The sequence below is a fragment of the Lepidothrix coronata genome, unplaced genomic scaffold (assembly GCF_001604755.1).
Source record: "Lepidothrix coronata isolate B3197 unplaced genomic scaffold, Lepidothrix_coronata-1.0 Scaffold75, whole genome shotgun sequence".
NCBI lineage: Eukaryota > Metazoa > Chordata > Aves > Passeriformes > Pipridae > Lepidothrix > Lepidothrix coronata.
Window position 1 is genome coordinate 6,284,902 of NW_016690255.1, and position 27,605 is coordinate 6,312,506.

At 40.0% G+C, this 27,605-nt stretch overlaps 1 protein-coding gene across 4 annotated transcripts in view; it reads left to right on the plus strand.

The window, feature by feature from the left end:
* Positions 1–26,857, plus strand: part of SPIRE1 (spire type actin nucleation factor 1) — a 124,578-nt gene extending 97,721 nt beyond the window's left edge. For 2 of the 4 annotated variants that reach the window (XM_017819455.1, XM_017819458.1), the window contains exons 9-16: positions 8,495–8,658; positions 12,001–12,091; positions 12,948–13,090; positions 19,276–19,413; positions 20,355–20,425; positions 21,157–21,184; positions 21,273–21,403; positions 22,164–26,857. In XM_017819455.1, coding sequence (XP_017674944.1) covers positions 8,495–8,658; positions 12,001–12,091; positions 12,948–13,090; positions 19,276–19,413; positions 20,355–20,425; positions 21,157–21,184; positions 21,273–21,403; positions 22,164–22,416 — 1,019 coding nt within the window. In that variant the 3' untranslated portion in view covers positions 22,417–26,857. Of the gene's footprint in view, positions 1–8,494; positions 8,659–12,000; positions 12,092–12,947; positions 13,091–19,275; positions 19,414–20,354; positions 20,426–21,156; positions 21,189–21,272; positions 21,404–22,163 lie in introns of all 4 variants that reach the window. The other 2 variants (XM_017819456.1, XM_017819457.1) reach the window with 2 other exon arrangements.
* The last annotated feature ends 748 nt before the right edge of the window (positions 26,858–27,605 follow it).

Sequence of the window (27,605 nt, forward strand, 5' to 3'; positions counted from 1 at the left end):
CTTTGTCCCTCTGCTCTGCACAACACATGGTACAGGTAAGACCTTCTGTACCCTGAGCTGCCACTGAGAAAAGGCAGCCTCTGGCTGGCCACTCTCAGTCTAAAACTTATTTGGAAATGGTGATTGCAACTTGGTAGCTATTCTCACAAAGAGTGTTTTGAGTGGAGGAGCTGAAGTGAGCTTTCAAATGACCTCATAAAATGATCAGCATAAACTATCAAGACAAACACAGCTTTGAGGTACATGTCCTTTTAATTAAAAGCATGGATTTGTGACTCAAGCAGGTGGAGCTATTGGAACTTAGAGAAAACTTTGCTTCATGTGCGTGTTTTATCAACCTTCAGTTAGGATTCAGCATTAGGTGATAAACACCCTTATGTTTTAAAATGTATAATGCTTAGTTTGGACAGGGGTTTAAATAGTGCTTTGGTAGCTGTTATGTATGGCCGATGTTGTCTAGTTAATGAACTACAGAAAAAATACCAACTCCCAAATCTGGCTCTGAGTCAGCCACCTACGGCATTCACCACTTTATTCTCATGAGCAAAACTTGTCCCAGTATAACCTTTTTATAAACACCTTTTAATGCAGTGGTATGTGTGGCTGACAGGCTCTTTCATACCAACTTGCATGTTTATCACCTGTCAAGTAAGACATGTAAGCTTTTTTAACATTTTTGTACATTCTTGTCATTGGGCTTGGCCTGCTTATCCAGATTAGTGCATTGAAATATTATTTTCAGTTGAGCACTATTTTGAGTGTCTGCTCCCTGAATTACATTGTTTAATTGGAAATATAGATAGATCTTTCCAGATATAAAGAATTGGAAGTGGTCAGAATCTGACCACTTTCTTAACTAGCAATAAAATAGCTAGAGGCCCAGGAAGAAGAGAGTATTACTGATACATTTTAAAGGCTAAGTGCACCTGAGGTTTTTGAAAAGCACAGGAATCAGCACAAATCAGATTTTTTTTGGCCTTTTTTTCCATCCTCTTCAAGGAAAACTACTGTTCAAGCTTAGCTTGAATGTCTCTCTTTATTAGTTTAATTATAATCATTGGAGATTATGCTTAAAAAAATTAGAAATATCTTTATTTCAGGTCACTGAAACTTGTGTGAAATGTGGCTTCGTGCTTTCAATTTTCTTTTCAGCTTTCTCTCCTCTTTCCCTTTTCCCTTTTTCATAGCATTTTATTTGAAAATACTAAATTTTTAAGATATTTGGCTCTCGTTTTGATATTTGATTTCTTGAATTCCGAAGATCTCATTTTACAACTATACTAATATATTTATAATTGCTCTGTTTGCATATCCCATTTATGCTACTGTAGTTTTCAGACTTTGAGCTTTACTACAGTGAAGCAGTAGTATGTCTGACACATTTTGGATTTAGACAACAGAATCCAAAATGTATTAAGTGGAGTTAATCTTTTGTTTTCATTATCCCTCTGCTTTTCTAATAGCTGAATCGTTTTCTTGTTTTGTTGTTTTTGTTTCTTTTTTTTTACAGCAATCCGGCCACTTAGCATGTCTTACAGTTTTGACTTGTCAGGTAAAATGTCCTACACCACCTGACCTGTGGTTATTGTGCTTATTGTGAAATTTGTTCCATCTGTTTGTTGAATTCACATTTAGGAAAGAAACTTGAAGGGATTCTTCCAATATATGGTCAGTGAAAATAAAAAATTTATATAAATTAGCTATTGATACCTACATTTCCCTTGCCACAAAACGTTGTCTAGGTGTAGGAAACATCTGCATTTCACCTGAAGTAGAGTGCTGGAATTCTGCTTAAACAGATTACCAAAATAAGGTGGCCCAGAGCAATTCCAGACTCTTAAAAGGATTGCAGAATAGAGTGTCACCTTCAAGTCTTATTGCTTTATTTATTAATCTCACTTTTTGACTAGACCATCTTTTGCAGTACTTCATTTCTCACAAGGATCCAAAAACTAGCTTTGAACTCATCTACCTTTCTAGATTTAATGAAATATACCTATGTATACTAATCTAGAAAGAAACTGTCCGTTCTGCTGTGTGTCTTTACATTAGAAGCTTTGTGAGCTGTGAAATCAAAGAGGTTCACTAAAAAGGAGGCTCAACCTTCTTTCTTTACTGATTAGCAAAATAAATTGATAAGGTTTGCTGGTAATAACTGTTACAGGGGATTCAATAGCTGATCCTTCATCAACTATCTAATGTCAAATTTCAAGTTTCCTCTTTGTAAGCAATTAGTTAGGACATGCAGTAACTGTATGAACATATTCTACTCCAGAAACAGCAGTGTCAGATAGAGTCTGTGCCTGCTAGCCAGAAAATAAATTCCTTCCTTCCTCATTATACACTAACTTTCCAGGATGTTCAGGCTCAAAGATTCCATCATCGATGTAGGAAATACTCAACATCAGCCCCAAAGGTTTATCTGCTGAGGAGAGCTAGCTATTTTATGCTAGCTCTTACCTAATTTCCCTTAGGTGACTCCCGAAAAGAGTCTCCAAATAAATCCATTCTCTCTGTACCCACTCCCCTCCTTCCTTCGAGTTCTATGTAGAAACGTCTCATCTGAGACTTTTGCAGAGTTCTCATCCTCAGTTTCTCCATGCACCCTTTAGCCTCATCTGGTTGTTTTCCCCACAGAAAGGCATAATCTGACTGATATGCTGGCATACTGTGAATTAGAAAGACCATATAGAAGTTTTTCAATAACTATAACATAAAAACTAAAATAGTTATGCAATATGGGAACACAGTCCACAAGTGACCTACCTCTGAATGTGGTTCCCTGTCCTGGCTGAGCCAAGTAATCAGTTTGCCACTGTGGAGCGGGGAGGAGGGACTGGCTGCTCCCTCTCCTTCCCAAGCTCCCCTCTATGCATGAAATTCCCCCTCCTCCTTTGTGCAAGCCCTGCTCATTTATTCACAAGATGGCCTGGTTAAACCCATGTAAGCCAGGAACAAATACTTTTAATTTTTTAACAGGTTGGTTTTCTGCTCTTTTAGTGATTTAAACCCTTTTACTGTCTGATCAGATGATCAGAGAGCTGGCTGAGGAGGGCAGGTGATGAGCATGGGTGAAAGGGAGGAAGAAACAGGCTCTCCCCATCAGAGGTGGTGACAAGCTGTTAATCCAGCTCAAGCCTTTCTGTGAAACCTTACACTCATGGTGCATTGTACAGCTACTACAGCTGTCTGGTGGGATTAAAATTACGTATGTACATGGTATCATGTTTTACTCCACCGAAAGCTGCAGGGTCCCCAGGGCCTCAGATAGTAGCATAAACAGGCAAACTTCAGTTTTTCAAAAAGTATCACTACTTTCAGATACACCAGAAGTTCCATCAGTTTTAAGACTATAAAAAGTGAATGTGCCAGTGACCAACAAAAGAGAAATGTTCAGGTCTGTCCTTTGACACGTGTCTGTCTGCTTCTTCCCTTGCCTTTTCTTTTTAAGAATTCTGAGATATCCTCATTTATTTAAATCCCAACAATGTTTTGTAAAAGCTCCCTTCATAATCTATTAATTCATCACCATCCTGTTTTTATTTTAAAGAAGTAGCTTTAGCAATCTGTACTGTACTTTGATTTGCTCTTTTTGACTGACCACTGAAGAACTCTTCATGGTTTCTTTGTCCACCTCCCAAATGTGATTGGTTTTGTTTCGAATCATGTAGTTCTCAGCAAGTATGGCGTGACTGAATGATCTGATAAATTGTACTTAGAAGTAAATTCTGATGATTAAAACATTCCAGTTAGATAGATGTGAGACACCAGATGAGCAGTACAAGCAAATTAAATGGGTTGGGATATTGATAGTAAGCAGATAAGCAGTAATTTCGAATGGTTTGCGTGCTTTTACTTTTTTCATTATTTTGGAGGCAGAGAGGCTGTACTGTGCTTTCATCACTGTTTCCACACACTTGCCTTTTCACTGCTTTCATTGCTCTCTGCTTGATGGAATTGCTGTCATGAAAAAACCCACAAACCAGCTGAAAAACAGAAGTGTTTCCTACTAAGTGCTAAAGGACAGGTGCAGGTTTATATTATGCATGCTATCTGCGATGGGAACAATGCAGACCAATGCTGAAAAGACTTTTACTGGCACTGAGCTGGTGTAGTTGGTATGTCATAGTGCCTGGCCCCAGGCATCTCCCTGCTGCTCTCATGAAGAGGAGAGGAGGGGGTGCCTGGGACCTCCTTTTACACTGCTGTTTCCTACTGGTAGAACAGAAGGAGTAACCTGTAGTGAGATATCTGAGAGGTACTCAGATATCAGGTAGGGACCAGGGCAGTCACTGAGACCAAGACAGTCATTGCCTTCTTCCTGTAATAGAAAAACACCTTAAAAGCAGTTTAATTTCAATGCAGTGTTGAATGCAGATCACAGTGTTGAATGCAGATCAATCATTCCCACTCTTAACCCTCCAGTTCTTACCTCAAAGCTGTATGCATGGCTTCTTCAAAGTTGTTATTTCAGAAACAATTTGTACATTGGGGGGTGTGCAGGGAGAGAAGAAAAAAAGGAAACTGAAGCATTTAAACCCAAATTGCATGGGAATTATTACTTTTAGATCATCTCTGCCTCAGACCAGTGTGAGGAAGGACTCTACCAGCTCCTGATAAACTCTTAATTTAGATAACACAGTATGATGAAAACACCAGCAAAGGGCTGGCAGTTTGTTACACTTATTTATTAGTTCTCATGTTTGACTTCAATGTCTTAAGTTCACTGAAAGGAACAGCACATCTGTGTTACCTTTATTCATTATATAAGAATACCCAGTATATCATGATGCTAACTAGCAAAAAGTAAACCTATATTAATTCTGCAAATCCATTTTAGCCTTCTTTTAAATGCAGTGTAAAAAATTATAATCTTGAGGAGTATATTTGCTGTCTAGAGCAAATTCATGTTTCTCTTGTTACTCTTTGCCAAGGAGAGCTGGTTAGGAGGCAGACAGCATATGGTTACATGACTGCTGTGGTTTGCATGTAATTTGTGGTCTGCTTAATTCCTTGTTTCGCAAGAGACATAATCTTACACGTAAATAAAGGTTCATTTCATATTATCCTAGGGTGGGGGTTTTTTGTCTCCCCTGTCTTAAGGCTAGTCAGGGAAGCCCAACAGAATGATCAAGTAATCAAATCAAGACCTTCTCTTGATTTGCCTGTCGTAATGATAGCTTAGAGAAAAACTCAAAAGAAAGCAGACACATTCATCCAATTTGCAGGTACTGTTCATTGTACTTGCTGCCTGAAAACATGGAGAAGTGACACTCTCTCAGTGTGTCTGATGCTCTAATAAATTCTTAACCCCGGGCCATTACAGACACAAGCCTTTTTTTAATATCCTTGGAATCATCTTCAAAACATCTATGAAACCAGAGATTGTGAACTCCTATCAATTGAAAAAAAAATAAATTTAGGTTTTTGTTTCAAAGAACTGTCCATTGATTTCTTCTGTCACATTCATTTTCATAAACATTAGTCTATTTGTTTTTTCTTCCTTGTTTATCCTGATAAATTTTATTTTGTTTATGATGATGTACAATTATTTGCTACCTAGTAACGTTTCTGTTGCCTGAGTACATCACTAAAATAGCTTAAACAGAGTAGTCATTTTTTGGTCTGTGTCTGCTAACAAATTCAGGTTTTATTTATGGAACAAGTTATTTTTCTTGAAATCTGTTTGTTGAAACTAAGATTTCATGATGTTTTTCCTCAATTATGATAATCCATTTATTCATATGTATCCTGTACTGCAAGTGCAAGAATGAGAAACTGAACTTGATTGACCAAATGGATTTTATAGATTGGATGCTTTTCTAATTTTGCTCTATTTTTTAGTTATTCTTTAGTGCTTACAAGTGGTAAAAACTCCCTGTTTTTTTTTAAGGAAAGTATGGTGCTAAATTATATATCCTTCTGAAGAGCCCTTGAAAACAAATACTATGTTGGATTGTCTTCTTGATTCACCTAAAACTTTTCTTGTGTTTGAAGAAAACTCGAACCAACATATGAACAACTCAGAAATATGTGTGAACAATTCATACCTGTGCGACTTCAAATCACAACTGGTTTAGGCTTCACAGATAGTGATTGGCTACATAAATTACCTCCAAAATGGACCAGAAATTTCCATTTCTGGGGCTTAAAAGAAATTGGGCCTAATTTTTAGAGGAAAAAAACTCACACCCAAAACAAACAAACAAAAAACTACTAGAGAAGAATTTATGATGTAAAAACACATTCCATCATCTGCCATAGTGGTAGGGCATGTCTGGTGGGTGTTTCCCCCTCTTTCCTTTCCCCAGACCTATTGTGTGTTTTATTTTTTGGCAGGAGGGCCATGCTTTGGCCTTCCCATCATTTATTGTCCCAGTGAGTCCAAGAGTGCTTACAGGCCATTCTTCACCCACCCTACCATCAGGCAGGGGAGTCACCACCTGGGAGGTTTAGGGGAGAAGAGGCACCACCTTTGGCTGCTGGGTGGTGATGCTGGGGCTGCTTCCCTGGACAGTCTGTTCAGGAACCACCCTGTGCAATCGAAAGACAAGTCAGAGGCTTTTTCTTACTCATTTGGGAAACCCAGAGCTTCTTCAATCAACTGCGTGCCAGCTAATTATGAGGTCTCAAGAAGTGGCATTGGCAGCAGGGAGGGGAGGCAGTTTGGGTTTTATTTTCCTGCTGTCCCTTTCTGGGATTGCGTTGAGCAGCTCTTAGAACAGGAATGCATTTGATGTGGAGGACGCCCATGCTGTACTCACAGAGATCTAGAAGGAAAAAAAACTCCATGACCTATAAGCCATAGTGGTAGTCAGGACACCCATTAGCAAAGCCTTTGAAGATAGGAACTAAGGGTTAGAGAGTCTAAGTCTTTGATTGCAGCTCTTTGTAGGGAGGACCTGAAGGCAGTAATGACACTGTAGTACACAGATTCATAGGCTTGGAATGTCACTATGACTTTAATAGGCCAAATAATGGCCTTTTCTTATACTCCCAGTTGAAGGTATGATTTATAGAGGAACTATAATATATCCTCTGTCCTTTCTAGCTCAGTTTCCAGGATTTAACAATAATAACCTGAATAATTCTTTAAAATATATATTGATTTAACTTATTCCTCTCCTTATTCTGTTTCAATAGCTGCTCTGGTGAGAATGTTGTAAAACAGACCTGCTACTGTAGCTGAGCTTTGTGTAGACTGTAGTTTTAATTTACCTAGTGCACAGATGGCTTTATTAATTCAAATGGTGTTGTAGCAGCAGTGACTGTGTCTGTTTATACCAGGACAACATGTAACTAACTCCAAATGATGGTGAGTACTTACACTGTTGGCACTATGAATATCTGGATGATATAGTTTCTCTGTCACAGTCCTCCCAGTAACCTAAGGTACAAGTCTTGACCTTCTGTGCCTCTTTTCACCATGTGTAAAAATGGGAATAATAACTCATCATTACCCTTATAATACCTAGAGGTACTTTGTTATTACAAGACTGGGGAAGGAGTCCTATAATTACATAAGTAGAAAAACACATTTGTAGAAAGACCAGATGCTTAGGCATACATGCAAATGAGAGATTAACAGCTTCCTTGTCCCTCCAACATAATTTTCTTCAGCTTGGAATACTGCACTTTGTACTTTTACAGGGATAAAACTGATTTATCAGACCAAACTCTAAGCTCTTCTAAAATATCAAAGCCGAGGTCATTATCTTAATGTCTAAGCTAAGCTAGGCTAAGCACAGCAGACCCAAATCTTACATTATCTGAGATGCATCTTCATTGCACACTGGCAGAAATCCCAAGTAATTTACTCTGTGGAGTTACATCCTTGTAAAACTCATGTAGATGAAAATAGAGCTGGAGCCTCATGTTTCTGCTGTTACATGAAGGTCTGACATCACAGACATATTTTTAATACAAATGGCCATGCAAGCCTAAGAGTTGTGCATGTGTTTGATGAATGCTTATTATTTACCTCATTTTCATTCCTTTTCTGTATACTGCAGAATAAAGTGCAATTCTGTCCTCACAGGAAAAACAGGGTTTACTCCATGCTAAACCTCCTAATTTCTGTATGGTGTTGTCATCAGATTCACTGGAAACCCACTTGCCCAGATATGGTTGTGCATTCTTCTGGTACTTGTTATATAGTTAATTATAGGTTATACGTTGAAGGAAGAATATTTTCGGGTTTAACACAAGCAATTTTTTTAAAGTCGATTGGTGTTCTTCTGAGGTTGGGTTTTAGTGTTATGCTGTTATGCACTGCTGCTTTTTCCATGGCTTTCATTCTTTCATACTGCTTCTGTACCACAAGCCATTGCCTGTAGTTCCCCGAGAAGCATACTGCTGAAAGTAGAATAATTGCACACATATAACTGCCACAATGATTTTTTTTTCTTTTTGTGTGTATTGCCTTGACAGTAAGATTTGAGAAGGCAAAGTATGTATTAGTTCCAAACACCAATTATTCTGTTTCTTTTGCTAGATGTGCCAACGCCAGAGGCTGGAAGAAAAGTAGTGGATGCCTCTGTAGTGAACGGTGGCCTGGCACCACAAGGAAAGCAGAATGGGACCACACAAGTAACAGTACAACGCAAGAGACTCCTTAAAGCTCCCACATTGGCTGAACTTGACAGCTCAGATTCAGAGGTAAAAAATCAGGACACAACTTGCTTCTCGATTTGTCAGAATTGAGTCTTGTTTCTTAATTTGCTGAACTGATCAGATGAGAAGTGACTTTGCAGATTATAATCTGAATTTTCTGTGACTGCTCTGTCAGCCCATGGAACTTGAAAAATCTTAGATCAGATCTCAAAAAAGGAGAATATTATTTTAAAGTGTTAAAGGGAATTTTGGCCTTAAACCAGTATTTACTTACTTTCCATAATGTCCAGTGTCTGTCCACAGTATGTGTTTAGCAATTATGCTTTTGGGAATTCAGGAAAATGCGTTGCACCCTTCTGGCACCCATAGAGGAGCTGTCACTAAAGGACTCAGATGTAAGGCCAGCCTCACCCTACCAGCTGTTAAATAAAGAGCATCAGCTGTGCCAGAGGGGTTGCGGTTTGCTGCAAATGTCAGTGCATTAATTTGCTATATAAGATTGGGAACTAACACCCTAAAAATGTTTCACAGACAGGGACAAGCACGTACCGCTCAGATGAAGAAGTAATTTTGAATCCATCCTCTCTCAAATTGAGAGTTAAAGATTTAAAAAAGCATTAAAAGGAGAAAACCTTAAAAAGCTTTTTAGCTTCAAAGCTGCCTTATATATGATCTTCAGGAAGTACCAACATTACATCCTCAAGAATGAGCTTTGTCTTCTGGACCAGTAGTATTATTAATTGAGTTTGGACCTTTCTGAAAGTTAAGCTGTCTGGAAAGCTCATGCAAGGCAGGCTTTATTCACAGAGAATAATTTTAGCCTGGGGAAAGCAGTCTTCCCTGACTGTTTTTCTCTCTTGTAAATGGGGAAGGAGGGGTTTCCTGACAGGGTGGTTACAAAGGCATCTAAGCTGAAAAGAAGGCTGGGAAGAAATATATGTGGGGAGAAATTTATCTCTTTGCATAGTTTCTTGATCTGTGAAAGGTTGGTCCTCTTTGTATTAGGGGTTATCCTGTGGGTGACTTGTGTGGGTGCATAATTTGATACATCTGTTCTGAAAGCAGAAGAGATTTGCATTCTGAAATCACTCATCAGTCTTTAAGATTACAACAGAGGCTACATGAGGTTTTGTTAACATGAATGAAGCTGGGCAGAATTCAGGAATATTAAGACCTGTCAATGAGAGTTGGATCTTGAACTTACAGCTTCTGTGCATCCTTGAAGCTAATGCAGCATGATATTTCACAAAGAAAAATGAGCAGAAGTGAGTAAAAGAAAATTATGTAAAGGGAAATGTGAAATAATTCTTGTAGGAGGGAAAAACAAGATGTCTGAATGTGGCTATTGATTAGGGAATACTGTGTAGGCAAGCAAAGTGGTATGGAATAAGCTCTGAAACATACAGCAAAAGATAAATTGAAAATAAATCAGTAACATCGAGCTGTCACAGAGAACACATGCTGTACTGGGTTGAGTCAACAGACATAACTGGTGAAGCAATTGAGATGTTGAAGATGCTGAAGCAGAATACTGGTTGGGGCTCAGGAACAGTGCTAAAGTAGTGAAAATAAACTGAAGGGAGTTAGGGTGAAATTTTCAAGCTGATGAAGGAGGTGGGACATAGAACATTTGAAGAAAGTGAAGATCACTCTGTCAAAATGTCTTATTTGTTTCCTGACTTTTACTTTGCATGTAACACACAGAAAAGCGTTTGTGTTGTCCTGATTGCCTGTAAATGACTCGGCCACCTTTTTGACTGCAGTTCCAATTGGGCTTAACCTATTTAGAGCTACTCACTGGGAGGGAAATTATGACTATGCCCTAAATTACAGGCTGGAAATACCTGCACTGCTAAGCTTTGGACCTCCAAATGAGCTACGATGCAGACGCATTTTCTTCATCCTGAATCTCCTTTGTTCTTTCAGCTGTGTTGTGATGCAGGCTACATCCCAACACTCAGTGTAGCCAGATAGAGGTGAAAGGGAAGGTGTGATACAGCCCTATGCCCATTCACTGGCAAGGATGAATACTGTATGAATCATTACTTCTTTCTGTCCTTGATTTTTCTGCATCGCCCAGTTTCCAAGGGGCGGGGAGCAGGAAGTGCTGTTTTGCTTTGTGTGGCTAGGAGAAGTAGCAATCTAATAGTGATTTTTTAAAACAGATATAAAAATTATATCTTCCTAATGAAGCTACATCTATCTGGACAAAAATCATGTCTGTAACATAGTTACATGTTTTAGGGTGATGCCTTTAAAGCTGTAGCTTTTTCAGTACCTGTAAAATTCTAATTGTTTAGCACTCTATGAAGAAGTGCACAGTATTGGATGTTTTGTTGATCCAACCTCAAATGTAAAATATCAGGTAGTCTACCATAATAGTCAACAGTTACTTTATAGATATGAAGAAATAAATACAATGATTCATAAGTACTTCCTACACAAGATTTCATTCTCAACAAAGCTTTCTATGTTTGAGAAATTGTAGGGCAACAATAGCATTTTCAGTGCACATGTTTGTGCACAGAAGTAGTAATTTGAAATGACAAACCAGGAGTACCTGGGAACTTGTAGAGGCCTCTGTCCTGTGATGCATGGTGCTCATTGAGGTGATCCTGCCAGCTTTTCTGACTGACTGGCTGTTGCCAAAGAAGGCAATCTTTCAGCCAGTGGAGGTTTTCCTGCTTTCAGCTCAGTTAACTGAGGAAATCTGTGAGAGAGAGGTTCGGCCACCTGCTGGATTTTAGAGCAGGTCGCATGTTTGATCTGTATATCTTGACAACTTACATCATCGGTTGAAGGCATTCACATTGGAGCTAAAGAGCATTCACGCTTGGTCCTTCAGTGCTGTTTCTTTGGGAGGCTCCTGTGATGGATCTGTATCTTTACTTTCAGTCTGGCAACTGAAGACAGAGTTTTTAGGTGGCATAATGCTTTAGCTAGTTGAAAGTTGTTAGTCAAAGCCCATTTCACTTTCCTTCATCTTGCAGGAGTTGCATTTGGCTGTTGTGAAGAAACACGCTTGTATAGTGAATGAGATTTCTTTTAAATACAGAAGAAAGGAGAAATGCACCAGGATTGGGAATTAGAGAAACAGTGCAGTGCAAATCAGATTAGTTTCTCTTTACCTGAGTCACTTATGTGAGTGGCTCTCATTCCTTTGGTGACTAGAGAAATCTAAATGCTGATTCCTTGTTAGTGCAAGAAATAAAGTTTCCATTTGCTCAGTACTGTACAGTCAATGTTTTTCTCAGGACTTCTAGGGCTTTGAGTGATTGAATGGTGCAAAATATCTGTGATAGCTTACAGTTTTTGTGTACTAAGAAGTAGTAAAAGAACTAAAAACAGTCTCTGAGGAATTCTGTTTCTTTTCCTCTTGCCAAACAGGAGGAATCAGTGCACAAGTCAGGAAGTAGCAGCAGCATCTCCCCCTCACAAGTGGAAGACCCCTCTCAAGAAGGCACCAGCAGCAGGAAGAGTAAGTTATTGTGAGAGAGCCCAGTGGGTGCTTTTACACACTTCTGTTGTCTTCTGTGCTGTGAACTTCATCTGAAACTTTTATAGAAGGCTAAAGCTGAGCGTTTTTAATGGAGTAATCCTCTAAAGCTGAACCCTAGAACGCGCTGAATGGGTCAAATGTGATAAACAATTGGAAGACATTACTCCCCACTATGTGCGGACCTCTTTGTGAAGCAGAAGGTTTCATACTCCATGTAAAACTGTAGTCAAAAGTGAATGGAGGGATAGGTTAGCTCTGCTCATCTCATACAATAATTTGTTGCTGCAAAAACATGTTCTAACCTGGGACAAATTCAGAAGTTTCTTGCATGTCTGTCACCATGGCAGTGAATGTACTTGTTTGAAAGACATACAGCAATCACGGGTATTACTATTTACAGACCAAAGGAGAACATCTGATCTTTTTTTCTTTCAAGGACAGTTATTGTAGCCTTTACTGTGTAACAGTATTTTTCATTTGTTTCAAAGTGTTTCAGATTCACAGGAAAGGTTTTGTGATGAAACCTGCAATCTGTGCATGTATTTTCTGTGCATGATGGTGAAATAAGCAGAATAAGCCAATATCCTGAAACACCATGGGAACTGGACAGTAGTGTGTCTTATTTGCTAGTTTTATGAGTATTCCTATTCTCTCAGTCTGGAAGATGTGATGAATGGGATACCTGTCTCTGAGTATGAGCTCTGAGTATGGATGTGTAACTTCAGCTACCAGTAGTAGGAATTCTAGCAAATCAGTGGCTGGATTAATACTGAGCAATGTTAACGAACAGTCTCCCTTACAAGAACTAACTTTTTTATGCTGTTTGAATCCTTAGTGCCTCCGAAGTTCTTGCCCATATCGTCTACACCACAGCCTGAGAGACGGCAGCCACCTCAGAGAAGACACTCCATTGAAAAGGAAACACCAACCAATGTGAGACAGTTCCTACCCCCTTCAAAACAGAGCTCCAGGTCACTTGTAAGTGGAGGGGGTGGTAGGAGAGAGAAAAAGAGGCATGCTAAGAGTATAATGAAAATTAAAACTTGGCTTCAGTGTGATTAGAGCTTGACTCAAAGAAAACTCAATTCAGAAACAGCCCTTGGCTACTAAAGACATTTTGAAATCAAGATTTGAACTTTGTCTCTATAGCATATTTATCCAAAAACCCAGGTACAGGTGCCTCAGAAAACATTTGCACTTTGATTAGGACTCTGGGTTAAGCCACGTGTCTTGATTTTGTTTCAGAATGTTACCAAAACAAATGAACTTCACCTTATGGATTTTCCACTTGAATAGTGACGATTCAAAAGCAGTGGATCTATTTTGGGATTTGGGGGAATTTTTTTAGTTGTTGGAAGTGTTGCTGTTAATGACTGAATGAATGGAATGGTTTCTTTTCTTCCCACCTTAAGAATTTGCATGGTAATGTTTATATATATGAAAGCTCTTTCAGTAGTCCAAATCAAGGTTTGTCTGTGTTGCTTTGTTGAAGTTACTGAGGCAAAAACCTGTGCTTGAAAAGAAAGTACAGTGCATTTGATCAATTAGCTTTAATTGAGAACTGTTTTCCAACAGAGTACAAACAGCAAAGGGTATGAAATCCTGGTTCATTTATGCTGACATACTGATTAGTGCTTTGTGATTTCATGTAGGATATGTTCCTTGTCTCTTTTCCTACCAGCAGGGTTTCAAAGTATGCCCCATGAGGTGCTGGTGAATAGGAAAATCGATAAACACATCCTAGTTTTGAAAGGAAGGTAATATTCACTTGCCCAGTCTTGTAGTGCAGTGGTATTAATGGGCTTTGAAGAGCATTTTTGTTGGCCCAAGAGATGATGGCCAGGATCCAAACCTATTACATGATGAAGTTGATCAGTAACAAGAAAAATATCTCCAAATATTCCCATGAAGTCCTTTCCCTTTTCAGAGAGTCTGCTGGATTTGATTACATACTTCCAGGTAGAATGTAGTTCCTCATTCCTGCTGAAGGTCAGGTAGTAACATGTTGATAAATGCACAACACAAGTAGACATCTTCTGCCAAAGTGAACTTGGAGCAGAACATATTGCAGCAGAACCAAGCTGGAGGGCTCCTTCAAACATGCATTTGAAAACACTATCACATAAAATGGGTTTCCTGCTGGCCACTCACTGTATGTGGAAACCCAAGCTTTATTTTCTGGTAGGCCTAAAGTTACTCACAGACAAGTAGTTTAAAGGGAGGAGGGGTTCAGAAAGCATTATGTGCTATACTGAGACATTTGCTCCATCCTACTTTTAGTGTATCTATGTTACATCGTAATATTAATCTCGTGTATTTGAGAGGATCATCCAACTTAAAAATCTCACATGAGGCTGGTATTTTAAATAGGTCAACCAACTTCTCACCAGGATCTTTCTAACCATGTGCATACTCTGTCAGTCTGTTCACTGACATATGCCTAGAAAAATACATATAAAATAAAACCATTGCAGAAAATCTAATTGAGTTATTCCATTCCCCTTGAAAAATACTAAAGGAAAAGGGAGAAAAAGCCATGAGATAAGTCAGGCTAATGTGGAAACGGATGGGGGAAGGGTTTTACTAGTTTCTTTTGTGTTTGGGGGAGGGTTGTTTGTTTGTTTTGGTCATTTTTTTAGTTGGAATTTTTTTTTTTTTTAAATCTTCAGAGAACTGTCACTTAGCTTGGTATTGGCTTTGAAGTGAGAAAGAAGGAAAGATAGTAGTGAAATGATGTTCCATTAGTAAGAACCTATTTTATTTGATGCCTAGAGACCTAATTCTTTAATTTGACAATAGTGCCCTCTAGGGTGTGACAGACAACTCCCACAATACTCTTGTTTTTCTTTTTGATAGATGAGTTCTGATATGCTGGCACTGGCCCAGTTCCAGAAAGCTTCAGCTTTCTGCAACTCTCTCCTTCCCCGGAGGGATGCCAGCCTTCCAGTGGCTGTGCCAGATATTGCATGGGTAAAATTGCCCTTCCAGGAGTGAATGCTTCTCCATAAGTGCAGAATATTATTTATTTTTTATTTGACATCACACTTCTTGATCCCTTTCTTCAGGATTGATGGAATTTCATTTCTTATCACCAGCTCCTGTGACCTCGGTTTCTCTGCAAGGTGAAGGAGGCCTCGTCAATAAATAGCCCTCGATGCCAGTGAAACCAGTCAGGGGGTTGCTGCAGTCTCTTAGCAGGATTAGCAAGAAACTGGTCTGTCTTGCATACTAACGATGGTTTTGTGAACTGGCATCTCATCAGATAGAGGCAGTTAGGTCTAAGTAGGTGGGGAGGGGAAAAAAGCTTGGAAAAGCGCCAAACATAGTCCTTTTGATGTGTCACCCTATCAGTGCTACATGGAAAAGCAGAGTGGCTCAGTGATTTTGGGGGGGCAGTCCTGGTGGTATGCTTACTGTAGTGAGCTGACTTGGAGCTTAATCAGTGAGATGAAGTCAGTGTCCGGAGATGTACATATGGATGCCTTTGTAGTCTGTTTGCTTTTTTAATTATTATTATCATCATTATTTTTTTACATGACCCAGAGAACCAAAGCTAATGGTTTCATTTATATACAGCATTCGCTTCTCTGCTTCCTATCTATTGTTCAGGTTCCTAGGATAACCAGTTTATTTCCAAGGATGACTTTCAGACCACTTTTTTCAACTATGCAAGCAGCTTCTCTGCTCAGCTCTCATCCGGTTGAAGCAGCCATGTGTGGGGTGGCAGGGGCTATGTACTATCTCTGTGAGAGAGCTTTTGCCAGCAGGTGGAAATCCGCAAAGGTTTGCCTCTTTTTGCTGGCTTTGGAAATCACCTTCACCAGCATGTTCCCTGCTAGGGGAGCACTTCCTCAGCTGTGGCAAGAATTACAGCTCAGGCTGGGACATCGCACTTGATTGACATTGATTTAAATGTGTGTAGGATATCTGTGTGTGTCTTCAATCACCTCACGGGGAAAAGAAATCAGTTCTGAAAGGACAGCAAACTAAAAATGCAACATCACAAGATTATCAGTGGGACAGACCTTAGATATTACAGCACGTGAAGATCCTACAGCAAAAATCGAGCAAAACTATTGTAATCCATGGACTATGCTGAAAAGAATTAGGTTTTGTGTTTCTACCAAGATACACTATATAGAATGGAAGGGCATTTGCAATCTGCTTTACTTGAAAACACCTACATATTGTTTTGGTCCTCAGCACACTTACGTATCAGAACTTGCAGAATAACTCAGAGTCATGTACCAGGGAAGGCAAATCCACTGAAAACTAATTCATTTACCCCTATGTAGAACTGAACATGAGTAATTTAATTTTTTCTTACCCTGATGTAGAATTGAACATGAATAATTTAATTTTTCCTTCTTTTTCTTGTCCCAACCACTAAGTGGAAGGGTGGAACTTCTTGCAGGAGAGTTTATTGTTGAGATACCCAACTGACCTTCTAGAAACTTTTAGTCTGCAAAAGGAACAAGAGTTTAGAGTGCTTGACTAATTGTGAATTGCAGAATTTAGAGGCAAATCTGACGCTTGTTCATTTTACAATTTAATAATATGCTGCTCATTTGAATGTCTAGTGACATCCTTTAGTGAGAAGTTTTACAAGGAATACATTAGAGTAAAAATGTGTTAGTCATAAGGACCTATTAGGTGTGTGTATGCTGAGAATGGCCTACAAAGCACTTTATTTCATATTACGGATATGCAATTCTTACTACCTGCTTTTCTGGAGCAAAAGAAATTACACATATACACCTTAAACTATTACAATGTTTCTAAGGTGATTGCGCAGTTAGTGTTAAGCCAATTCTCAAGACGATCATGGAAACTTCAAGTTCAAAACAGTATTTTTAAGTAATATTTTTTCCCCTTTAAAAGTAAGCATATGGACTTGTCTTTAATATTAAAATGAAAATGGAGTTTTATTCCAGAAAATCAAGACCATTCAAACCATATTTTGTCTTTACTGTATTCTGTTGTATGCAAGTATTGTAGAGAGTGCTCTCATTTGGACCTGCCTAATTTGAGTGCATATTATTGTTGGAAGTTTGAGCAATAACTCCAAAGCATCATTGTTCAATGAAGTTTAGCCAGTGCTTAGCATAATTTTAATTAATTTCAATGCCTTAGAGGTAGTGTAGAAACAAAAAATTTTCTGGTGTACTTATTTCTATTCTGAAAAGGGACAAAAAAACCCAAGCAGTTTTCTGAAATCGGCAGACTATTTATCTTTCATTTAATGTTGCATTAACATTTTGTTGTCCTTGTGTAACCTCTGGAATTAAAACATTAGCATTTAAACATGTGAACATTTTCTGTGTTTCCCCTGTTGCCTGCTGGCTATTCCTATTTTAATGATATTCATTTTTGATTGGTACGACAACAGGCCCACACTATTCCCCTAGTATGTGCTCTACACCTATAGCAGATCCACAGACTTTCTTCAAAGGAGCAATATTCCCTGCCGTCATTGTTCTGTAAAGTAAAGGAATGGACTTTCATGAGGGGATAGGAAGAGCTTCAAGTAAGAAATGTATTTCTAAAGGACTTAAAGCTCTGATTGATTACAAGCATGCAGTCAGCCTCATTCACCTCGGATAGTTTTTCCCAGTCTCCCACGATATAGAATCGAGGGGGTTTGCTGGCATTGTATGCATCCCACTTTCCCACTCACTTCCTCTCCCGTCTCGCCCCAGCCTTCAGCCGTGCCTTCTCCATAGCAAGACAGTTGCTATGGGAAGAACCCAGAACTAAATGCTGAGAGCTGCTAGTTAGCTGTAAAGTTGTTCATAAGGAACAGAAGTTACTTTGTTTTGGCTGGGCAGTTTTACACCTCAGAGCAAATTGCAACTGCTTTTGACATAGTTTGTTCTTTCCAGAAAACTAGTGTTCCATACCCCAAAGTTTTAGATGGCAAATCTAACAAAGTTAACTCAATTCTAGTCTTTCTTGGGGTACCTTAAACAGAGTGAAGTTTCTTTGTGTTCCCTTTCTAGATGGGTAAGACAACAAGTTTTTAAAAATGTGGTGGTTCCTAAATGCTAATGTTTGCCAGGTCTGCAACGTAGAAAGATTTTCTTTTTAATCTGATGGAAAGACAGAACAGACCTCTGAGTACGTGGAAATGGAGCATTTCCGTACTAATCCGATTCATCACTTCAATTTGTAAACGAGATCTCCAAACTGTCAGCCATGTCTTTGTACTTACAAGAGAAATTTCCTTCATTTATTCAGAGAGCATTGCATGTCATTGTCATTACCACACAGTAGCCCCTCTGGGCTGACTTGAAAAGGTTCACTAAGCATAAAGCAATGGGAGTTCCCACAGAGGTTTCTGTCTTTCTCTTGGAAATGTATAATCAACTACTGGGCTGGATTACAAATTGGGTTGGTGCTTTTTATTCCCTGGTACCAAATTCAGGAGTTCTCCACTCAATATTCTCCTAAATGCTCTAATACGGAATAAATGCAAAATTTTGTAAGTGGAAGGTTGTGTTGTTAGTCTCTGTTTGAGTTTCTGCCATTAATAATGCAACATTGGATAACCAGTTCACCTGCTTGATATTGGAAGAATATTTTCTAAAGCTTAAATTGCTGCTGTCACTTTCCTGGGCCAGAGAGGAGAACTTTTCTGCCGAACTGATGTAACTTATTGTAGTCTTGGTGGAATTCTGATAATGTGAGCACCAAGATGTGGTACCACTGAATAAAAATTTCTGCTAGAATGGGCTACTAACAACTTTTCTTGGCCATTCCGGGCATCGCAAAGTCTCAGAGAAATTATTTTATGTTTACTTCAAACAATATGCATAAAATAATGCCATCTGTCATACTACCTTTTCCCTTTCAAATTATAAATCTGATTGTTGATTGGTTGGAAACAAATCTTTGTAATAAAAGACAAATGGAGAGAAGGATCAAGTGGTTTGAGGAGGAAAGATTAAGCAAACTGTCACTGTTGTGAAGGTTGAACATAATACCACCTACGCACTTCCAATGGTTTGGTAGTCACGTGATGCCCGTGAAAGAGCCAGTGCTATTCCAGTTTGAAGGGAGAACCCCCCTGTTTCTGGAGTTACTAACCAGGTGGCTGGTTGTCCAGGTTGGCGTCTGGAAGAAGCTGTTTGTCTTTGAAATAATATGGGGTTTTTGGCTTCCAGGAGGAGTTCTGTTACCCAGTGGAATGTCTGGCTCTGACAGTGGAGGAGGTCATGCACATCCGTCAGGTGCTGGTGAAGGCAGAGCTGGAAAAGTATCAGCAATATAAAGATGTCTACACTGCTCTCAAGAAAGGAAAGGTAGGGCTGAGTCTGTGGAGGCTCCAAAGGTTACTGAGGGAGGCCAGTTGCACAAGCTTCCCATTTACACATTTGTTTCTTATCCTGTATTGGAGAGAAAGAAGAGTTATCCAAAACTCCCCCTAAATATATAACACATGGGTCAGCTGCCTTGAAGTATGTGCAGAAACATGAAAACTTTTCATGCAAATACTTTGTTTGTTTAGATTGTCCATAAAAATGCAGTAGCATTTGCAATTATTACAGCATATCTGTATGTGTCCATTTAAAACTTCATTGACTGAAGTGATTTCTGTCCCCATCCCTTCTGCGGGATTGGTTACAGATAGCAGTAGGAAACCGCAAATTCTTCATATATGAATCCTTACTATTAAGCACAGAGGAAATAAAAGTCTTCAGAGAAGTCAGACAACATGTGACCCCCAGAAGGAAGTTTAATATTAGAGACCTATTCACTAAGGCATTTTTTTCTGTAAAATGCAAATTGGTACTTACCAGTGGAAGCAGCGCCCTTTTCCCCCACTTTTGACTTGTGCTTCTTTAACACCTCCAGCAAGTGTATTTTGACTTCACTGTGTATTTTACCTACAGGCCTACCTGTCTCTAGTATGCAGATTTCTTTTAAAAATTTAATACATTCAAGGCAGAGGAACAAGAATCTTAGATTCAGCTGTTGCCTATTGTCATGATATATAAAGCTTTTATCAAAGTAATGAGCTTTTATCAAATCTCAAAGTAAGTTGATGGTTTAATTAATTTACCCCTTCATAAATATATGAAGATAAAATTCTGGACCTTCTTTTCAATATCATCTTAGAAGTATGAACCCCAGAACGGGATGTAGTAGTACAACTGTGATCTTGCTGACAGCAACTGGTACATGAAGTCATCACTCTTTGTGACTTCGCCTAACATTGTGGATTCCTCTGTTCTTCTTTTAGCTCTGCTTTTGCTGTCGAACAAGAAGGTTTTCTTTCTTTACCTGGTCTTACACTTGTCAGTTCTGTAAGAGGTAAATATTTAATATGTGTTAATAAATGGGTACCATTTCAGAGGGAAATTTATTGGTTTATGCATTAGAAACCCTCAAAAATTTCTGCTGTCTACTGTTGATTGGGTTTATTTCTGTAACAGTCTATGTTAAAAAAATCCAAAACTGTGCAAAAATATTTCTTTCCTAAGTGACAGAATTGCTTCCTTGGACTGAAACTTTTGACTGAAAGTGAGGGAAACACTCATTTGGTTTTTTATGCTTATGGGAAAGAAGCTGGAATTTACCCAGACTCCCCAGTCAACAGTTCCACAGCCTCTGTTGTTGGGGAAAACATTTCAAGGCAATTTACCTTCTGAGTTATTTTTTAAGTATTGGGACGGGGGAAAAGGGAGAAGGAATCATTTTCAGGCAAAATTGTAGATTTTTAGTTGAACAGTGAGACAAGTCAGGAGATCTATGTAGCCACTGAGTCAGTGTCTCACCAAAGGAGGTTTCTTTAGAGGAAAAACAGCTTATTTTCGTTGTTTTTTTTTTTAATTTATTTCTTAATTTAGCTGTATTTCCTGTTTAGTGTTTCTTCTTTCTTTTGGCTTCATGTTCTGATTTGAAGTTATTATGTCGAAGAAGCCTTAAAAATGAAAATGTTTGTTTAAGGGGAGGATGGGGGAGGATTTTAACTCCTGAAAACATTTATCTCTTGTCTCTATTTTTCCTAGTGGATTGACTCATGCTCTTTCTTTCTTACACAGGCCTGTATGCTCACAGTGTTGCAAAAAAGTAAGTAAGTGAACTTACGGTTAGAGCCTTTCTAAAAAGCTGCAGTCTTTGTAATGATGCCGCATGTTCCTTCTGCTGTTTTCAACAGATGCGGTTGCCATCAAAGCCATACTCTACTCTCCCCATCTTCTCACTGGGACCTTCAACCTTGCAAAGAGGAGAAAGCTTTATGAGGCCAGAGAAGCCCTCTACCAGTCACCACCATTCACTGCGGAGCAGGTGAGAAACAACCCGAGCTCACTTGTGTCTGTTGCGAATTCCGTACGAGGTTATCAGTCGTTAAGATGCTGTCTACCTGTTTGGTAGTTGTCAATGTCTCTAATGCTTGTAGTGACTCTTCTGAAGCCTGAAAAGCCAGGTGTCTTCTTGCTTTAATTTACAGAAATAGCAACACTAACAGTGTCTTCTTAAACGTTTTTCACATTACAGTTGAAAAATATTATGAGTCTGGGACAACTGTATTTCTGTAGTGCCTCTGCAAAAATATCCTTAACGTGTGGTGCGAAGGAGATAAATCTCTCAGGCTAGAATCACACACTGAATGGGAATTCAGTGATGTCTTGTGCACAGATTTACGTTTTTTCTAATTTTTCTAATTCAAATTTTCACAATTTTTTTCACTTTGATATTATCAAATTATCTGTTGGTTGTCAAAGCTAATCCAAGAAATTAAATATGAAAGAAATGCTTCTTTTTGAGGGAACCTAATGGACAAACCCTCTGCATTAATCACTAGTGCTAAGATGCTGTGTAGATTAGCCAAAAACATCATGTGTTTTTAGTTATTAGTAAAGTTGGTTTTGACAGATTGTAAACAGTACACATGCCCTGCAGTGTTACCAATTCAGGCAGAAGCTGTCCTCTCCAGTATTTGGTCTCCTGGTGTCATTTTTGGGACAGAAGAAAGGAAAATTTAAATCCAGACCTTTCTGATGTGCTAAATTAATAAAATGACAGATGCTGCTCTTTTGCCTTTCAGGTTGACCTCAAGGTCCAAGTCTGTGGATAAGTCACATGAAGAGTTTCCCAAAGAATTAATGGAGGACTGGAGCACAATGGAGGTTTGCGTGGACTGCAAGAAGTTTATTTCAGAAATCATCAATTCGAGCCGGCGCAGCCTATCTCTGGCCAACAAGCGAGCCAGATTAAAAAGGAAAACGCAGTCCTTCTACATGTCATCCCCGGGAACCTCCGATTACTGCCCCTCCGAAAGGACTATCAATGAGATCTGAGCCGTGTGCCTTTTTCTTTGCTTTTGTCTTCATGAGGTCATCATCCATGGGCAAGGTCACTGAAAACGGATTATCAATTCCCTTGCTTCGTTTCACTCGGCTGGCTTGGATTTGCATTAGGTCACAGGATTTCCTACTCCAGCGGTTCCCAGAGACACAGGATGCTATGTTTGGATCTGTGCAGAATGATGCAATGGGTCAGCTGCTCGCACTGGAAGAAAATCAATAGTTTGAAATTGTTGCCTCTTTTGTACTTGTGCGTCGAAACTAGAAAGCCTTTTCTTGCTTTCAGTCTTTTTTTAACCATGCTTTGAATCATTTTTCAGGAGATGAGATGAAAGCGTGTGTTTAGTGGGGAACCAAACCTAACCAAGTGTCAGTGTTAGCACAGTAGCAAACGGGCGCTACCACCCTCATTGTGCTCACGTCCTAGTTGAAGCAGCAGAGGGTTGTATCACACACCAGACACCGACTGTGAGCGGCTCTGGGTAAAACCATCTTCCTTGGAACCGTTTCAGTTGCTCTGAGATCAGGGTTCAGCACAGGGCTCTACAGTGTCTGTGTCCTGGGGCAAAGCAGGCGACAAAGCTCTTCACCCGTGTGGTTGGCCATACCCCTGAGCTGCTGTAACTTTTTAAGCCTTAGTGTACTTCTAAGTGTCTCCTGAGCAGGTTTTAGTAGTTTACTTTCTATCTTGAATGTATGATGATGACTACTAGTAGCAGTGAATTTTAGTAGTAGAGAGAGTTGTACAGTTTATGAGGAGGACAGGAAATAAGGGAGGCTTCTAATTTTAACTGAATACCTGTAAAGTTGTTCTTGTGGTTACTCAGAGAAAACAGTGAGTAAGGTGTAAATTTGTATTATAATGGAGCACACAGATACTGCTATAGTTCTGTCTGACAGCATATCCACTAGTAACCCCATTTTTTCTGGGGTTTATAACTTGGCTGTAAAAATTCATGTTCTGCTGAAATTTGGGACAGTGCTGTCTCAGATTGGGAGCGACCTCTTTTTTCCTTTAATCTTTTCTTTTTCATTCTTTTCCCCTTTCTAATTCACTCACAAAACCGTGCTAGACTAGTTGTTTAGAAGTTCCAACGATGTTACGTCAACTGACATCTTGTGCTTTTTTGTACTTTTTTTTATATTCAAATTACTTTTTTTTTTTTAATTCATGCATAGCCAGGGTTTAGTCAATAATTTGGGGCCAGAGCTTTTTGGTATTTAAAACAAGCTAACATAGCCAAGTTATTAATACTTGAAAATCAACTACTGTAACTTTTTCATAAATTTTTAATACCCTGGGGCATATTTAATATCTATATAGCAGTGTATTATAGAATGACATAGCAGCAAAGTGTCAGATCTATTTATTAACATTTCTATACTTCAGATTAATGAGAGATACCTCAGAACTGCTCCAAAGTAGCTGGGACTATATTTCTATAACATGATTTTAAAAATATATTGATCAAAACAGATTCCCCTGTCCACAAAGCCCAAGAGGCAGACTGCCCCTCCAGGCCTGGCAAGGCACAGTGCTGAGGTTGGGAGGCCCCAAGGCTGCTCGGCTCCAGTGTGGTAGCTGGGCTGCTGCCTCACTGCGGGAGCCTCCTGCTGCCCAGGGGAGCAAGGCTTCCCCTTCGGAGTCTCTGTGCATGTCACATTGCAGCCTTAGGAGCAGCCGGCCATGTCATCTCTTCTAAGCTGATTTGAAAAGCACATGCTCTGTAAACCTTCCCAGGGACTCTTCCATCCCTATTTTTCGTTAAACACCCCCTTGGAAAATGAGAATTTTTGCATATGCAGGGCTTATTGGAATAGTTTCTAATTTTTTCTGAACCAATGCAAACAGGAAAAGTAGGGCTCAGTGCTAACTCTCCCTCATAGCTGTCCCATGTAAAGTCAGGTGTCATGGCCCTCTCCTCGGGATACCTCTGGAAAAATGTCTTGCATGTTAAAGCACCTAGAGTACTGGCATGAGATAAGTATGTAGGATTGCAGAAAGTGAGCAGCAGAGACGGGCTGATGGGAAAGGTTCTGCTGTTGCTTGAAGGGTCTCCTGTCTTCAGTCACATCAGCACTTTTTCTTGTTTCTGTGCCAAAACCAGGCAGTGTGTTGGCTGCACAGTGCATCAGGGAAACTAGACTGAAAGAAATGCAGGAAATCTCACTTTGCATCTACGCTGTTGTTGTTGTCATAATTTTCTCATGGAAATCCTCTGGCCACCGTCACTCAGACCTCTGCTCACAGTCCTCTTCTCTGCTGTCCTCAAGCCACTGAGGTGCAGAGTATCCAGCATGTTTATCTTCCTCTTTGAGAGGAATTTAGGATGTTGTAGAGCAGGCAAGATGAAGGACTAAGTAAATCCTGAGTGTGCAAAGGGAAATGAGTCCTTCATGCCTGTGCCCCCCTCCACCTTGGCAGTGTTCAGGGGTGGCTCTGGGGCAGCAGCAGAGCCTTGCAATTGTGCCTTTCCGGGCTGCCCAGCAGTCCTTGGCTCAGGCTGGGCTCAGCTATGCTGGGCAGGGCACAGACACTGAACAACAACGCAGTGGTTGTACAAACTGCTCCCTGTTGCTCACACAGCGCTGCCATGCCTGGATAACCTCCCTTTTCCCCTGGAAAAAACCCTCCAGGCTGCTGACAGACTCTGTGGCAGACTCCAGAAAACATGGTGTGGAGGGCTACCTCTCCCCTTCCCTCCCATCCCTTCCTCCCTGGCACAATTGCCCGCATTATCCCGGCATTTCATTCCGCAAAAGGAAAAGCGGCGGGTTGGTTTGTCACACAAAGCCTGAAGGAGCTCAGCTCCCTGGTTGCCTGGCTCTGCGGAGTGGGCTATTTTTAGCTTTCCATCTCGCTGCTTGCGCGAGCATCCCAAATCTACTGCAGCCATTTGCCCGCACACCCCGCGGTGCTGCCCAGCATGTCCTACTTACGGTCTGAACTTCACAGTAGCATCAGAGGATGAAAACAGAAGCTTGTAAATATCTGTAATATATTTATTAATATTTAGGAAATCTCCATCAATCATGCAGTGGGAATTGACTTTCCTATGTTGTTTTTAAAAAGGAAATGAGTCTTATTTATATGTGTGTTGGCTGTTATCTTTTATTAGAGTTGATGCTTTCAGCCCCCTAATGCAGTTTGCACTCAAGAGGCATCCTGGAGTGAATTACTGCTGAAACGAATGCAGGACTAGCACAGTGAGCTCCCTTCCATGAATTTTTAAATTATTTTCATTTTTTTTAGCTTTATTAGTATGCCCAAGGTTTGTTTAAATATGTCATAGGAGACCCAAGGAGCTAAAAATGCCTCTGGCAGCATCAGTCTTGTTTTGTACGTGAACCTGGTTGTGGGGAATGCAAAACCAGCTCTGCCTCACGGAGGCGATGGAGGACGTGAGCAGGCCTTTGCTGCAGCTCTCAGACCTGATCTTTCAAGTGTTCATGGTGACAGTAGTGTTTTGGGAGGTTGTTGTGGTTTTTTTCTCTTTCCCCATTACTTCCTTTATACATGGAGGAGTGTTACCTGGTGAAAATAAAATGCCTTTCCATTATAACCTTTGTCTGTGTTAATTATTCATGTGGAAGCTGATTTAAAGGTTCTGTCTCTCTCTTTTTCGCGCTTTTATAATTTTGTAAAATCAGTCATGTTTCTTTTGGCAAAGAATTGTTAATGAAAATGATTGCATAACAGCTGAACACTGGCTGGGCTGCATGAAGGGATGGAAACATGTCAAGTACCCTTAGAATAGCAATAAAACTGCTTGTGTAACCCCAGTGATGTGATTTAGCTCCTAGTCATCATTTCCAGCCAAATCCCTCTGTTACCAGTGTGCTGTTTCTTCCAACACTGGCAGGCTGTACCTGAGGCAGCGTGCTTGTCCTGCATGTGGTACAGGCTTTGGGAGATCTCCATCCCTCCCTCATCATTGGGAGAGAAATGGTGGCAGTCTTTTGGAGGAGTTTTTGATGGATTGGTTTGTTTTTAAACCAGAAGTGGAGACATTTTTATCACAACTATTACATTGTTCTCTCCCAGGCTTCCCTCTTTCCCCAGGCAAGTTCAGCATCAATCCCCTGGTTAATACTGGCTGCATGCTCTATAGGTTAAAACTAATTTAGAAGCTCCAGCTTTAAGCTCCTGATTGCTACCTTCATGCTTTACCTCATCTAGCAGCTCTGTACACCATTTAGGAATGTCTTTCTTACGAGCTCAGTCTCATTTGTGAAACAGTGACAGCACACAGGCATGAGGGAAAGGTGCTGCAACTGGTGCTACAGCATATAGATTATGTTCATGTTATCAGAAAATTTTATACTATCGCCATGTTCATAACTTGGAGCTGCTCTGGTTTATTTCCTCTTTTGTATGTGTGTACCTTAAGGCCAATCTGAGAATGTTTATGAATAATGATTCCAGCTATAAAAACCTCTATTGTTGTTTCTGTCTGATTTTTACTACTGTGTTTCAGCTTTTTTTTTTTTTGGGTATCTGAAATCACTATTCACAGGAAATTTCCTGGTAGGAGAACCATGACAGAGGGGCATTGGCTCAGCCTGACGTGATACACAGACACAGAAACCCCTTCCTGGTGAGCGGCCTTTCATGAGCACTTCTTTCACGGCAGCTCCACTGAATCCTGCACCCCAGTCCTCTCCTGCTGGGAGCTGAGCAGCACCCATGAATTCCAGCAGCCCATAACAGAGGCAGTTTCTGGCCCTCCCTGTGCCCACACTTTGACATTGAAAAATCCCAGAGGCGCTCATGTTCCTCAGTTGACCCAGCGCAAGCCATGAGCTTGTCCATGACCCATGTCCCCGGGTCCCCATCTGCAAAAACAGGGACTTCAGAGTGGCTACAACTGTTTAAAGAATTTTGAGAGCTGCTGCTGAAGAGCTGAGTGTTCAGTGTCAGAGCTGAAAGGGTCCTGCAGTGCTTTCACTACTTGAAAGCAATTAGCACCCCTTCCAGGTGAAAGGAATTCCAGAGAGTTGAAACTTCATAAGCAAAGACTTGTGAATGAATTTGACCATGGTAGATCTGCACTCAGCAAATGTCATGGGGCATTATCAGGAGATGGAGCTAAACAGGTATCAAGTAGACACGGCCAATTTGACCATGGTAGATCTGCACTCAGCAAATGTCATGGGGCATTATCAGGAGATGGAGCTAAACA